General features: G+C 39.4%; 1 protein-coding gene across 1 annotated transcript in view; it reads left to right on the forward strand.

Annotated features, from left to right (window-relative positions):
• The window catches only part of galnt18b (UDP-N-acetyl-alpha-D-galactosamine:polypeptide N-acetylgalactosaminyltransferase 18b), a 97,295-nt gene that overhangs the window by 41,954 nt on the left and 39,394 nt on the right, over positions 1-15,947 (forward strand). Inside the window, exons 3-6 of the mRNA XM_004543152.3 lie at positions 1,415-1,581; positions 10,051-10,234; positions 11,734-11,931; positions 12,181-12,295. Of these exons, the coding sequence (XP_004543209.3) occupies positions 1,415-1,581; positions 10,051-10,234; positions 11,734-11,931; positions 12,181-12,295 (664 nt within the window). The remainder of the gene's footprint in view (positions 1-1,414; positions 1,582-10,050; positions 10,235-11,733; positions 11,932-12,180; positions 12,296-15,947) is intronic.

The raw sequence follows: 15,947 nt of genomic DNA on the forward strand, positions 1-15,947 counted from the left end.
TGGAAAAACACTGCCTCAGTAATTGAAACCCAATGAAGAGTTTACTTTTGCCTAAAGCATGCAACACCACTCACTACCTACTAATGAGTGAATTATGTTATAGATGCAAGAAAAATGCAGTTTTAACTGGGGTTGTCAAAGGGCAATTCTTACTCTACAAATATCTGTTACAAATCGCCCATTTAAAGGTGCTGGGGTAGCTGTAATACATATTTATCCCAACAGTCAAAGGTAAAGACTACTATTCTGGAGAAAACCCCAACAATCAAGAAATTCCCCTGTGAGCAAGCACTTAAATGGACACAACACAAGAATCATTCACATCACCAAACGTGATTGTGCACCTTCTTAGCGATGACAATTTAATGAAGGCCACTCCACAGTCCAAAAAATGTGATCACACAAGTTATTCCAAACAAAAATCAGGGAAAAAATTACATCACATCATCACGTTTGGGACCAGACATATGTAGATGGCTCCATGGTGGAGAATAAATGGCGATATAGTGCAAAGGTTTACACAGCTTAAAGAACTTTTGGACATTTTCTTCTCCGAACTCAATTCAGAACATTCATTCTTACTGACACTGGCTCTGCACACTCATTGAGACAGTTCCAGGGGAGACATTAATCACGCATGTTTTGTGTCTCTGTTTCACATTTCCCAAACATTATGCCTGAGCCATGGCTTTCTGCAGATACAAAAAGAAAGGAGAGCACGATGAGCATGGACAGTTGTTGAATTTTTCTGAGTGGTGTAGAAGCAAATAAAATAACACAGTCCTAACCCAATTCTCTTCTTTTTAATTAAATTAAATGTTTATTTCTAGAGGATATTATGGGGAGGTTTTAACTAATTTTGCTACTGTTGTTATTGAGGTAGTTGTCTGTGAACACAGGAGCCATAGAACCACACAGATAAACACCTGGGTCATTTAAAAATACCTCTGTTCAGACTGAAAGCTATGTTTCCCGGACTTTTATTGGCATTTTGTGCAGCTTCCTCTTTCTGCAAATCTTGGAAACAGACATTTAGTTTCCTTTCAGGAGAAGAAGCTGGACTCATTATTCACAATGCAAATGTCAACATGTGGTGACAGAAAACAGTGTTTTGAAAGAGAAAGAGAGGAGCGGGAGATTGATGACAGACCTTACCACTTTTCTTTTCCCTCTGCCTTGCAGAGCACCAGCAGTGCACTAGCACCTGTATTTGTTAGATTAACCATAAACCAGTGACAACATTTATGCGTTGATAATCGGATATAAGGTTCTGATAGTCTGCCAAGAAGACACTTTGGCAAGAAACCTGACAATATCTCACTCTCAAGCGGGATAGTGTCAAACGTGTCTGTTAATCATTTAGACAAGCTGAAGGTCTAAACGTTGCCTCTTATTTGTTATTTGTCCTCCACAGGTGCAGAAACATTACTTATCCCTTGAACCTCCCTCAAGTGAGCATTGTGTTCATTTTTGTGAATGAAGCCTTGTCTGTCATTCTGCGGTCTATTCACTCTGCCGTCAACAGGACACCTTCCCACCTGCTCAAAGAGATAATCCTGGTGGACGACAACAGCAATAATAGTAAGTACCCACATTTTATGTAACAGAAATTGACTGTTTGTCTAGCTGTAGCTCAGCAGCCGCAAACAGGCAATAGATGCCTTTCCAGCTAGATTGAAGTAATAGGCATGGATTTGCAATTAGGGTGACACTTTGTCTACTATGCATTTCTAAGAGTTTTATGTGGTTTGATCACAAGCGCAAAAGTGAGTAAGCAGTGTGTTGATCTACCTTTCCCTAAGCTTCCATCTGATAATTGTCTTGTCACATCCAATTACTCCCAAGGTAATGGAGAACACCATCAGATAAAGATATTGTTTTGTTGGGTTACAGGTTGTGTAAAAACCGTGTGGAAGCCCATCCTGGATGCTATCAGAATAATCCTTCAGCATCTCTCTCTCCTTCTCTGCCTTTGTTGGTTTTGGGGGAGAGCTGAGCAATTCCAGCCAAAGTTGTTCAAAATTACCTTCAACAAAATATATACACTCAACAAAAATATAAACGCAACACCTTTGTTACTGCTCCCATTCCCCATGGGATGGACGTAGAGACCTAAAATTCATTCCAGATACACAATATAACCATCCCTCCCAAACAGTGGTCACAAATCAGTCCAAATGTGTGGTAGTGGGCACATCTGCTATATTGAGATAATCCATCCCACCTCACAGGTGTGCCACATCAGGATGCTGATCTGACATCATGAGTAGTGCACAGGTGTACCTCAGACTGCCCACAACAAAAGGCCACCCTGGAATGTGCAGTTTTTTGCGCTATTGGGGGTCTGGGGACCCAGAACCGGTCAGTATCTGGTGTGACCACCATTTGCCTCATGCAGTGCAACACATCGTCGCATGGAGTCTATCAGATTGTCAATTGTGGCCTGTGGAATGTTGGTCCACTCCACTTCAATGGCTGTGCGAGGTTGTTGGATATTCGTGGGAACTGGTACACGCTGTCGTATACGCCGGTCAAGCACATCCCGAACATGCTCAATGGGTGACATGTCCGGTGAGTATGCTGGCCATGCAAGAACTGGGACATTCTCAGCTGCCATCTGCCCTGAACAATGTGAACCATGATTCATCCGTGAAGCGCACACCTCTCCAACGTGCCAGACGCCATCGAATGTGAGCATTTGCCCACACAAGTCTGTTACGGCGACGAGCTGGAGTCAGGTCAAGACCCCGATGAGGACGACGAGCATGCAGATGAGCGTCCCTGAGACGGTTTCTGACAGTTTGTGCAGAAATTGTTTGGTTGTGCAAACCAATTGTTCCAGCAGCTGTCTGGGTGGCTGGTCTCAGACGATCTTGGAGGTGAACCTGCTGGATGTGGAGGTCCTGGGCTGGTGTGGTTACACGAGGTCTGCGGTTGTGAGGCCGGTTGGATGTGCTGCCATATTCTCTGAAACGCCTGTGGAGACGGCTTATGGTTGAGAAATGAACATTCAATGCACGGGCGACAGATCTGGTTGACATTCCTGCTGTCAGCATGCCAATTGCACGCTCCCTCATTGCTTGTGGCATCTGTGGCATTTTGCTGTGAGACAAAACTGCACATTCCAGGGTGGCCTTTTGTTGTGGGCAGTCTGAGGTACACCTGTGCACTACTCATGATGTCAGATCAGCATCCTGATGTGGCACACCTGTGAGGTGGGATGGATTATCTCAATATAGCAGATGTGCCCACTACCACACATTTGGACTGATTTGTGACCACTGTTTGGGAGGGATGGTTATATTGTGTATCTGGAATGAATTTTAGGTCTCTACGTCCATCCCATGGGGAATGGGAGCAAAAACAAAAGTGTTGCGTTTATATTTTTGTTGAGTGTATATATAGTTTAAATATCGGTGTTTGCTTGCAGTCAGTATCTGTATTGCTGCTCCTCTGAGGGCCTTCAAACTCCTTTAATGTTAATTAGGAGCTGTGTACACTGGGTTTAACTGATGGATGAATAACACTAATTAGCTGCAAAGCCAGGAAATTTGCCCCAAGGCAGATAACAATCCAGCAAGGTGATGAAGTGTTTGTACATATCTTGTCTGCATTTGCAAACCTAATTCTTACATCTGCATGCATTGGATGTTGAGTAAACACTGTCAGGTCAAAAAGACATTTAATATATGCGTGTAACTACTGAGCTCTGTTCCTTCTGCTCTGCTATCACTGACATGACTGATGTGTGAGATCACTGACAGGTGACTTTAGTCTGCTTTGCAGAGCACAAGATATAGACTTGAAGTCACCTGTGAAAGTGGACCTGATAATTTACAGCAGAAGACTTTAACTACATCACAAAGGCAGAAAGCAGGCTATAAAAAGGTAATGATACTGTGCCAAGGTCATTTATAGGCTTTTCACTTTTAAATAGGCTCTGCACCTTGTAACAGGAACTGAGACAACCATTACGGGCCAATCAACAGGGGAAATTCTGGCACTGGGAGGAATATGTTTACCAGAGTCAATAATGCACAACATGGAGCATTGCCTGTAGCCTGCTGGAGCAAAACATAGATCACTGTGGTATGTCTTGATAACTTACCTCAACTCGACTGAATAAGAATTATCTCTCTCCTTCTGGCTGTTACTGGCCATAAAGTTGGATTTATCCAAATGTATCATATAAAAAAAAATGTAAAACCCAGAAGTCTCGTCCCAAATTACAACTAATATTCATTCATATTTCATCAGGTAATTGAGAGCTGGAGAGCAGTTGCCTTCAGCGCCTTCAGAGACCCAAGTCATGCGTTGACATTTTGCTGATGGCATTTCGCCCTGTTTGCTTGAGCACTCCGTCACACTGCGTATGATAGGCCTGGTGTTATCATTATCACCATGACTGTGAATCTTATCTGTGCTAAATGTCGTTAGCCTGTTGACCTGTGATGCTGCTGATAGTGCTGAAAGGGTCATCATCCAGAGCTTACCTCTGAGGCACCCACGGCCTTGCATTAGTCATCGGCCGCTGTCACAGCTCACCTCCGAGACATTAGCATGCAGGAGAACGTGTAGCCATCAAGGTAGAGAAGGGCAAATTGACCTAGCTGATTCCTCCTTAATTGGATAATGTCCCAAGCTGTGGGCCGCGAAAGACTTGTCTGTGTAAAAGTAGGGTTTTGCAAGGGTATCGCTTATTAGACAGGCTCAGAGGACTTATGATCCATTCTTTACCCTAAAATGTAATATGTTAGGGTGTAGAGTTCTATGATGAGACACTAACCTGAAAGAAAACGGACAGCAGAAAGAAAAAATCATGCTTATAGTAATGTAAAATTGTTGAAGAAGACTGTCTCTGCATCATCCATCTAGACATTCAAAGGCTAGCCTGCTGATTAGCCTCTGTAGGCAACATGCAATCTTTTGCCAAGGTTTCCTGTTCACTCATTTAAGTAAGGAGATAGAGATAATAAAAAGCTTACATTTCATTAGAAGATAGTTTTAAGATTACATTTTAGCAAATATAATGTTCTGCCACACAGACTATTTATGCAAACTTTTCTCAAAAGGGATTAAAAAACGTGAAAATAATTTAAGCATGCTTAAGCATTCAGAAATTTCCTCCCTTGCCTTCATGTAAAAATAGTCATAGGCAGAGATTACTATGGCTTTTAACAGTTGTCAAAAACTGCCTGAGTTTTCTGATATATGATAGAGTCTAATATGCTTGTTGGCTAATTAATCCTTTAGTCACAAAAGTTAAATGTAAAGTTCTCAGAAACTAGTGAACTAACCATAATAGTCTCCGCTCCTTTAAAAACAGAAATAGATTCAGTTTGCTAAAGAACTTTCTGGCATGTTTTATGGCAATTTGTTACTGACCAGTAACCACTGACTTAGTGTGGAATGGTTCAGCCCCTCATGTGTGCAAAAAGGTTCCAGCATCTGTTGGAAACCACTGAGATATCCATCAAGCAGTTACTACAGGTCCAGCCAGTGAAAGCTGGAGGCTACGCAAAAGTTATGATATGATCAGAAACAAAAGATTGTATTAGTGTTCAAATTGTTGTTAATATGTACTGCCAAGAATGTGTCCAGATATTTTCCTGTTCTTTGACAATGCTTACTGAAACGTCCGTACCAGAAAAGTCTTCATCAACGTCTAGAGAATGATAAACAGGCAGTGCCAATTTGTGATAGAACTGTTAGCAATGTACTCTATGTTCACCATGTTTTGTTTTTTTAGCTTTTTTATTTATTTATTTATTTTTAAACAAACTGCCTTTGGACTTTTTGGCTTTATTGTGGAGGAAGAGCAGTTCTCAGTTGGATATTTTAAACACTGATTTTCACTACCACTGAGTTGTGCAGTGAGAAATTGCCAAGTGATGCTGTGCAAACTACTCATCAACTGCGAGACCTGTATCCATGACGATTTGCCATCTGCTGTGCAAGCAGTAACTCCTGCTTGCTGATAAATGGTGTTTAGTTTGAACATGCATGAAAGAAACATAATATTCAAGGCATAGTCAGATTGGCTCAGTTCATAGAAACATTTATGTAAGTTATGATGAAAGATAGATGAGGAAGGAAACAATGACTAAAATCCCATTCATCAAATATCCTTTGCCTGGTTGTGCACGCAATGATATATATGACACAGTCACAGCTAATTCCCTGTGCAGCTAGGAGAAAATCTGAACAAGAGGATTTTAAGCCCTGTAGCCATATGGAAAGCTTTCAAGGTTTGTTCAGGAAAAATTGTTCATTCAGGAAATCCTTTTCTATAACTGTGTTACATCTGACTGAGAATAGGCTTGAGGTGAGCTAAATGGCAGGTTCTTCTAGTTTGCCACTCACCATTAGATTTGCTATTCATCCTCTGAATGAGAAAAACCTTGACTTTTCTTTGATACTTGTAAATTATGTACTGGAATTAGTGCACGGCTGCACAGTGATGTTATAGCCTGTTTTGCTTGTTGTTCGAGTCCAACTCTATCCCAAAGCCCATTGCTTTCCAGCAGAGCCTCAGCCGGATATTGGTCCTGAAAGATTGATGAGCGTTGGCTATCAGCTATTCCTGGTGTAATGAAGTGTGTTTTATTAGGATTTGTTATGAGGAATAAGAGCATCATTCTTATTTTCAGTGCACACACACATTAGTATGTTTTAATTATTGATGGATTAAAACTTATAGATCTGTTGCAGCTGCTTTATTGGCTTTAGCCAAAGTAAATGGAATTATATAGCTAATCTCTCTACTAAATGCCTTTAAACTTGAATTAGTACAAAAATTACTCTGCTTTGAGTTTGAGAAATCTCATTAGGGGCAAATTCACATTTCAGTTGTTAGCTGATTGCAGTTAATAAGGAGGTATAGAAACCAACTGTTACTGACTCCTCTTCCTACTGTAATACTCAACATACAGGACATGTAAAATACCACAGTTTCATGTGGCATGTAGTGCATGTTCATTACTATGAGAATTAATGTGCTTTTGAATTATTTATTACCTGGCAGGAAATGGCAGCCGTCCACTGGAATAAATTAAACACACTCTGACTCTTTTCTGTTGAAGCACTCCTGTTTCCACATGTGGTCTGCTTGTAGTCCAGTTTTGGTTGCATGCAGATAAACAGTGTGAATGGAGAGCAAAAGATAGATGGCATTTCCTAAATGCAATCTCGAAACCAACAGATTGCTTTACAAGAGCTTCTTAAAATGTATCTTTATTCGTAAACAATGATTAGTGTGAGAAACAACTGTACCCATCATCCAAAAGTTGGATGTTGCCTCCAAAGCATAAGTCAACAAACTAGTGATTTATTCCAGAATACGTAAATCTTTTTGTTTTTTACTTTTGTTGCTCGATGACATTTTGTGTCTGGAAAGTGTGAGTGTGCACAAACTGAAATAAGTGGCATCTCCTGCGCTCACATTTATAGGTGGGATATCTTATCTATATTATCACTCTTCATAGAGTTTGTTGACATTATATAATTCAGACTCAAGGGTGAAGGCAGGATAGCGGACATTTTATAGAACAGCTTCACGTACCTGTGTATCCCACAGGCCAACTGGAACTATGATCAAGATGCAAGAAGGTCAACCGTAGCCAAATACATCCAGAAAGTAAGACAGGTGCTCAGAAGCCAGCTGAATGGTAGGAATAGGATCTGAGCCATCAATAAATAAGCCCTATGAGTCATCAGATACTCACCTGGAATACTAAGCTGGCCACAGGAGACATAGATGCCACTGATGTCAAGACGCAAAAACTCCTCACAATTCATTGAGGTTTTAACCCAGAGTCCAGCACTCTGAGGCTCTACTAGCACCAGAAAGAGAGAGGGTGAAGATTTATTAGCGTCATAACCTAAATCCTTGAAAAAACACAGAGCATCTATGAATACATCTGGAAGATAGTCCCCTGAGATGAGTGCCTCAGGCACTCAGACAGTCAATGATGAGGAACAGAAGGAGGAACTGTGCCATCAGATAGAGGAAGGGGCTGACAAGACATCCTACCAGTGGCTAGAAAAGGCCAGCATAAAGGACAGCACAGACACAGAGTGTATGAGGAGTCTACCACAGTCAGAAGGACCCAAGCTGCAGAATGTCCAAACTTACCCCAGAGACTATCCATCACAAAGGAAGAGGAAAAAAGATGCAGAGGAGGCAGAACCAAGTAGCTGGGATAGTGTATGGGATCATCTATGTTTATTATAGACTCGAAGTCTCCAACTCCTGATAGGAGACACCAACAAAGGTGGATGTAGTGATGGATCTGGCAATCCCAGTAGACAACATCAGAAAGAATGATTGTTAATAAATAGCAAAGGACCAGGGGCTGAAGGAACAGCTGCAGCAGATGTGGAAGGTAAAGGTCAAAGTGCTCCCAGTGGTAATAGGAGCATAAGAAGCTTTAAAGCTCAACATCAGAGGTCTGTGCCCAGAAAAGTGCAGTCCTAGGAACAGCTAAATAATCCGCCGAACCGTCAAACTCCCAAGTGTCTTGTAGAGGACCCGAGCTTGAGGAACACATGAGAGGGAGATTTATTTTTTATAAAACAAGACCCCTTATTAACTTCACCTTGGGTGGCAATGTAGTATGCTAGGAATTATGTGATGTCAGCAGACTAGTGTGTCCGCATGTGTGTGTATAAGAACCTGTGCAATTCTTTGGCTTTGGCAATCATGTTGCTTTACTGTGAATATCAATGTAAAGAAAGACATAATAAAATTGTCATACTCCACATATGGAGGAGATGAAGATAATTACTGCTTTTGCAACCCTTGAAAGGATTCCAAAAGAAAACATGAGCTCTTAGCACTCATTTCTGCTCTTTCTATAGGAATTCAATGCTGTGGATTCACTGGATCATATGGTGTGAGACTTGTTTACTAACAGTTGTCAAAATTAACTATTAAGTCAGAAGCCAGCAGAAAATAAGGCTGAAAAATATTTCATTTAAAGACCACATATTGGTTTGCTGAATGCATTGTTGGACTGTGGGGAGTCTTTACATTCCAAGAAAATATGCTGCCTTTATTATCTTTGTAGAGTTGATGAGGACTGGACCGTACAACTTTTGAATAACAGAAACTTTCTTTAACAGAACTTTTTGCTAGCATTATTCGTTTAGAAAATCAAACTTATTTTTTTTCTAAAGCACCTCACACTGCCTCTAATAAAGCTAGCACAGCATAATTTCACGGTAGCCACTTTTTGTCTTCTCGCAGCTGCTTCTCACTCTCTTCAAACTGAAAAGATGGTTAAAACAGTGGGAACACAGCCTCGGGTGATTTATGTAAGGAATGATAAAACACAGTACTGATAAAACTTTTATTTTTCCCCCCAGCTTTATCTGGTTGATAGTACAGTACAGAGCTATGATGTAATTTTGCCTTATCACACTGGTCTATGCTGATATTTTACAGCAGACTCAGAAGCTTGGCCTTTTTGAAAGAATTAGTTTCCGTCTCAGTCTGTTTCACTATCCTTGGCATTTTTCTAGTCGAAGCACAAGGTGAACCTGTAAATGTGCTGTTGTAATTTATTGCATTTTTGAGAAAATTACCAAAAATGTGGCTCTCTCAAAACCTTGAAGTAAAATACATATTTATTTGTCATGTAAGCAGCAATGAGTCATATTCTCCATGGCGTGATTCATCACACAGTATACAGCTCAGGTAATAATGGAGGTAAACTTTGAATCCAAACATCAAACCACAGACATTTCATCTCCTCCTTCCATGTTTTGAAAAGCATTGCAGGCTGAGTTCTCAATATTGCAATATCCCGTTATGACTGGTAAGCCCCATGGAGGTCTGCAGTGCTGGCTCAAGCTGCTGCCTGTTTGGTCCAGTGATCAAAGCAGTGAAGCAGAAGTGCTGCTGGCCTCCGACCAGTGAAATACTGCCCACTGGAGGAGGACATGATGTGTTCTTGTGGGTGGAAGTTTACTTCTAAGTAGCTCTCACTTTTCTTACCCTTTTCAAATGATATCTTCAGACACCGATATGCATTTGTTTGTTTCTTGCAGATGAGCTAAAGGAGAAACTTCATGATTTTGTGTCTGAGACTAACAGCCAACGTCCAGGATTCATAAAGATGGTGCGGCACGACAAGCAGGAGGGTTTGATCCGGTCCCGAGTGAGTGGGTGGAGGGTTGCTACCGCCCCAGTCGTTGCCCTCTTTGATGCCCACGTTGAGTTCAGTGTCGGATGGTGAGTAACTCACAAGTGCAGCATGTGAAAAGCTCAGCTTAGCAGCACAAGAGCGCCGCTTCTTGAGCCATATTGCTCTGTGAGGGTTGATTGTTTCTTTTTTTCAATCGAACCATCAAACTTCCTTTATATAAATAGCAGGTTAGCGCAGGTTCCAAAAGAGTACGAACAGATTCAGCTGAAAACAATTTAATCATATTTAAAGCTAGATAAAATAAATTAACAAGACATACTGTAAAATAAAAATATAATGTACACATACACAATGTGCATTACAAGCAAGTGGATAAAAATTAAGTTACACTACTGTAGATTAAATAAAATTGAGAGACAAAAAATTGTAACAAAACTGCAAATTCACTTAAATCTAATTTTAGAAATGTATTGTGTATATATTACTTTAAAAGAAAGAAATTTGCTATGTCTTTATAATGAACTAAGTAAATAAAAAATACAGTACATGATATTCATACATCAAAAAGCCAAGCTGAGTAGTTTTATGTTTACGACTGAATAAACAGCACTTCGGGCTCTTCTCAGGACTCACTCACTCGCACTAAGAGTGGGCCAGAGCATAAAAAAGCTGCATCCCTGCCCAAAGATTTTTGTTCTGCACTTTGAAACAACTGACTTGTGCTAGAGAATGTGAAGAGCCTCAGTGATTCACACAATATATACATTTACATGTACGCCAAGCAAGACAATAAACTTTTGTTCTGCCGGCAACAGTAATTTGTATCTTTGTATGACAAGATCACTGAAACACATCAACTAACAGTTAAAAATACAGAGTCCGATATTAAATGTGAATTCAAAGGTGCAGGGGTTCTTTGTCACTTTTCAAACCGGCATGTAAGACCCACTCGTGTATTTAGATGAGAAGCATAAAGACCTCACTCCCTTTGGTCAAAATCACATCAAAATTAAAGAATATGATTTTTTTAAGGGGAAAAAGTGGATTTTAGGTGCCTTAATAAAAATAAAATAACAGTTATATTCAAATTTTCCACAGTATTTGAAGGGCACACACATGCATAGATGGGAATTTAGATGTATACTGATTGTATAAGTGCAGTTTATTGTAATTATTTATTATAGCAGATCCAACCTCTGTTATAGCTCATAATATAATTTTAAATTTTTCTGTGTGTGTGTGTGTGTGTGTGTGTGTGTGTGTGTGTGTGTGTGTGTGTGTGTGTGTGTGTGTGTGTGTGTGTGTTCCTGTTATTGTGTATTGTGTTAGTTTTTCCATGAATTGTATTTTTTGAAAAACTGTTTGGAAAAGAAAAAATGTGTAATTGTGTGTAAACAAATCTTATCTCTTCCTATTTTGATTAAAAAATATAATTTCCATAAAGCTTTGAGATGAGCAATGAACTGAATAAAATTGTTTACTGAACAAATACCCTAACCTGACAAGTGTGGTCATAGAGTCGATGGAGAAAGCACGCAACAACACATACTGACACTGAAATATCTTTCTCTCTCCATATTTACAGGGCTGAACCTATTCTGCAGAGAATTAAAGAAGACAGAACCCGGATAATCTCCCCATCCTTTGATAACATCAAATATGACACTTTTGAGATTGAAGAGTATCCGCTGTCTGCACAGGGCTTTGATTGGGAGCTGTGGTGTCGCTACCTCAACCCACCCAAGTCCTGGTGGCACAAGGGCAACAAGACTGCACCAATTCAGTAAGAGAACTACATAATTGTTTTTAGCCTAAATAAAATAAAGTGATTAAAGTATTCAAAAACACATGTAAATCCTGCTAAAAATGGATTTTATGCACTTCCCTGAACGTTTTACAAATGTTCTTGGGTCACACATCTTTTCCTGCCTTCTGTTACTATAGCAACTGTGTCACGCTAACATTATATGTGCAGAGGATAGCAACTGATAAAATTAAAAAAAGCTCATCTTCATCCCCTTAAATCCTTCAGGAGCCCAGCTCTGATTGGCTGCTTTGTGGTGGATAGGCTGTACTTTGAGGAGATTGGTCTGCTCGATGAAGGGATGGAGGTGTATGGGGGTGAAAACGTGGAGCTGGGCATCAGGGTGAGTAATGATGTTACTCCTCTAGCTATGGGCCATTGTTCATCCAGGTAATGTGTGGAAAATTAACTATGATAATGAAACTTAATGGTTGTTAGGAGCAAGGTCGCCGAGGTCTTCACTCACTGGTTCATATGTAAAATGCTAAACTCATAAGCCTTACCTTGGAAAGTGTAATTTGGCTTCAAGCAATGGTCTCTGTGCATTTAAAAATTGTGTGGGGGAAAGAAATATGAAGCAGCCTTTGGGGTTATGTAGAATATCCATTATACAAACTGTCAACACTGTATTTTTGCTGAATGCTACTGTTTTTAATCTCAAAACTAGAGAACTGTAAAATAAGGCTGGCACTTCAAATTACTGCTGATCAAAACATTCTTTGGAAAGTTCTTAGAAATATATAACTCACAAAACAATCTCCCTTCATGGCACACATAGTAGTAGTAGTAGTATCACACTGCCCAATAAGTACAGCAAGTGATACTGAGTGTTAAAAACAATGAAAGGTGTCCACTGCAGGCAAGGTCTTTATTTTAATTTAATTTTTTTGATCTTTCATCATTTTTTGGGCTTCTGCTTCTGGTGAACTCCACTGTCACTCCTTTTACTGTTGCAGGACACTTGTCAACTCTATCCACGTCCACAGACGTGCAATCGGGATTTTGGAGAACTGCACAGGAGTGTCCCATAAAAACCAACCATAAAAATGTATTCTGATGGACACATTTGCGGGACCATAAAAATATGTTTTTCTCCTGTTGGTAGGTGTTCAGTTGGCCATGTAACCTACTGTACATCTATCTCTGAATGCACTGACTCTAACTCATGACAGTCTAACGCAGACTGTCTCAGGACTATATGTATTACTATCCTTATAAGAGAAGGATAGAAAGCGAAACCAAGTATATTTTTGAAGAATATGTTTTGTTTTGTTTTGTTTTTAAGGAACAGGGAAATTTGGGAAAATATTAATATTGGCATATTGCTTATTTGGAAAATTAAACTGCAAAACTAACATTTTACTTCTCCCATTACAATAAAAAAAAAAAAGTGAATACTGGCCTAGACTTAGCATAGCTTGGCTCGAATTAGCTGCTTTGTTTTTTATTGTTACCTTATCAAGGCACAGAGATCATTTCTCTTCCTTTTTTTACATAAATTTACAACAAGAAAAATAGTAGAAAAACAGGGAGGCCATGCATTGCAAATGGTGAGATGATTTGACTGGAACAAGTGACTCGAGCAGAGGGAATTATCCCTTTTTTCCTACTGTACCTGGAATACACTGTGACATATTCCCTCATGTAGATTTAGCTAGAACAAATGATCACTACTAATGAATTCTGAAGTCTGAATGATCACCTTCATGCCCCGGCGATCCCTCTGAAGCACATGTGAGACTCTGATAGCAACCGTGTGTGAACAGAATGCTGACATTGTTTAGAGCAGAGAGATGTCTGCCGTTGAGTTGCGTCCTTCTAACAGTGCTTTAATTAATTTGTACACCCTCATCAGCTTTGTCTGGGAGCTGAAAATCGCTTTTGTGTGCATTCACTTCAGCAGAAACAAAAGCAGATGGGCCAGAGCTATAAGTACCCTCTAGCTGATGATAGCACACATGTACTATACCAAGATCATTAATGCAGCTATCAGCAGGTTTATTAAAAGCAAGAAACGAGGGACAGCTCCTCCTCAACTGCACTTTCCCTGGATTTTTTTTTTTTTGTGAGCAGAAAATGGAGACAAGTTTTTGACAGGATGCTGAATGTAGAAATAACCATTCTCACTAATGACAGAGATGCAATCATCAGTAAAGAAGGGTGATTAGTCCTGCAAGTCATTACATGCTTTTAGAATTCCCGAGTCTGATAATAGCCCCAGTGCCTGATTCATAGCTGAACACATTGATGATTTTATCACATATATTATAACCCATCGCTTTGCCTTCTTGCTTTATTATCTTAGCTTTGAGTTCAGTCTTTGTCCACCATGTTGTTTACTTCCATGGTTATAATTGACTGAAGGAACTTGCCCTTGCTGGGAGTTAAATGCAGTTTATAGTTCTGCAGCATTTTTGAAACAGAGGGTGAGACAATGAGCTTAGAGCTACAAGTCTGAAGGACCCTGGCTTGGCCCCAGATTAACAGTCCCATAGAGCCCCAACAGGGTCTGTTTGTCTGTCTGTAGCGTATTGGTCATGCCTCCAGACCACCTGCCAGCATGCAAACTGGCTGCTGACGAATCTTCAGAGACACAGTCAAGCCAGGCCAAAAACTGCAGGCTTTGGCTGGGGTTTTAAAGGGCTTGTGCTCTGTAGAGTGAGGTTTGAATGAACTGCTGCTCTATGATCACATTTGGTCACAATGCAGAAGAATAATATTTGACTATCTGGATGTGTTGTTTTCATAAATGGCATCTTATGTGTATAACTGAAGGGGGATGCATCTCATCGTGCCTATGAACAGGCGATTATACATTTCTGCCATATGTGAAAAAATCCAGCATCATGTGCTTCATATAAGGTTTTTATTTTATGCTATTTAACATAAGAGCTAGATTCTTTTGTTCTGGTACACATTAGAATAAAAAAAACTGTTTGATTAAATCCAGTACCAGTCAAATGTTGGGACACACCTGAGAACATTTCTCTTTATCTGACAAGTTTATAAAGGTGATGCATAGTGCATATAAAAGAGTATTTGACTATTATACACAGTTAGCAGTCAGTGCGCTAAATCCATCGTAACTGTATTTTCTCAAATGTAAATTTAATGCAGTTTGTTCTGAATATGTAAAATTCATAACATAGAATATCAGGGATGTTTAGAAGTAAGACATTTTACAGGGAAATCTCTAAATAACCCAGATCATTTTTTGGTTCAAGATGAATCTCTGGTTTAGTTTTCCTCTCTCCTGGCTGTTGATGATTTACCCCAAATAATTATTTACCAAAGTAAGCTAGGAACAAAATATACACATCTTTAGTAGAATGTACAATTGTCTGTTATGAATCAGTTATTTAAAGCAGTTTAAAGTCAATGTTTTGCAGAAGCTCCAACAAAACAAAAAGGTAATCCAGATTCAGAAGTCAAACAGAGCAGGAGAACAGATAATCTTATTTATAAATATCTTCATATATCTTTACCAAATCCCCAGTAAAAACTTGAATTCACATTTTGAGTGCCCACCAAAGACTGAACGGAGACCACTTTTACAAATTCACATTTTCATTACATTATATATGTATTTATAACCAGTATCATATAATGCATTGCAATTTCTAATTGCCATCTACTGCTGCCTGTAGGACGCTAATGCTAGTGCTTTATCTTTCTTTTTAAGCGGTCTTTACAGATACAAAAACTATTGACTGAAAAATAGCTACTGAGTTACACGTGATAAAAGCAGTGTTGGTCAAGTTACTTGAAAAAAGTAATCAGTAACTAATTACTGACTAGTTACTACTCAGTAACTAATTACTGATTACTTCCTCAGAAAAGTAATCCTGTTACTTTACTGATTACTTATTTTCAAAAGTAATTAGTTACTTAGTTACTTAGTTACTTTAAAAAAAAAAGATTTACAACCTGAATAGGTAATAAAGCAATAGATCTTTAAGCCCAATCCAATTTTTTCTGCATAATCCATCATATAA

The sequence above is a fragment of the Maylandia zebra genome, linkage group LG1, assembly GCF_041146795.1.
Source record: "Maylandia zebra isolate NMK-2024a linkage group LG1, Mzebra_GT3a, whole genome shotgun sequence".
In the NCBI taxonomy this organism is placed as follows: Eukaryota; Metazoa; Chordata; class Actinopteri; order Cichliformes; family Cichlidae; genus Maylandia; species Maylandia zebra.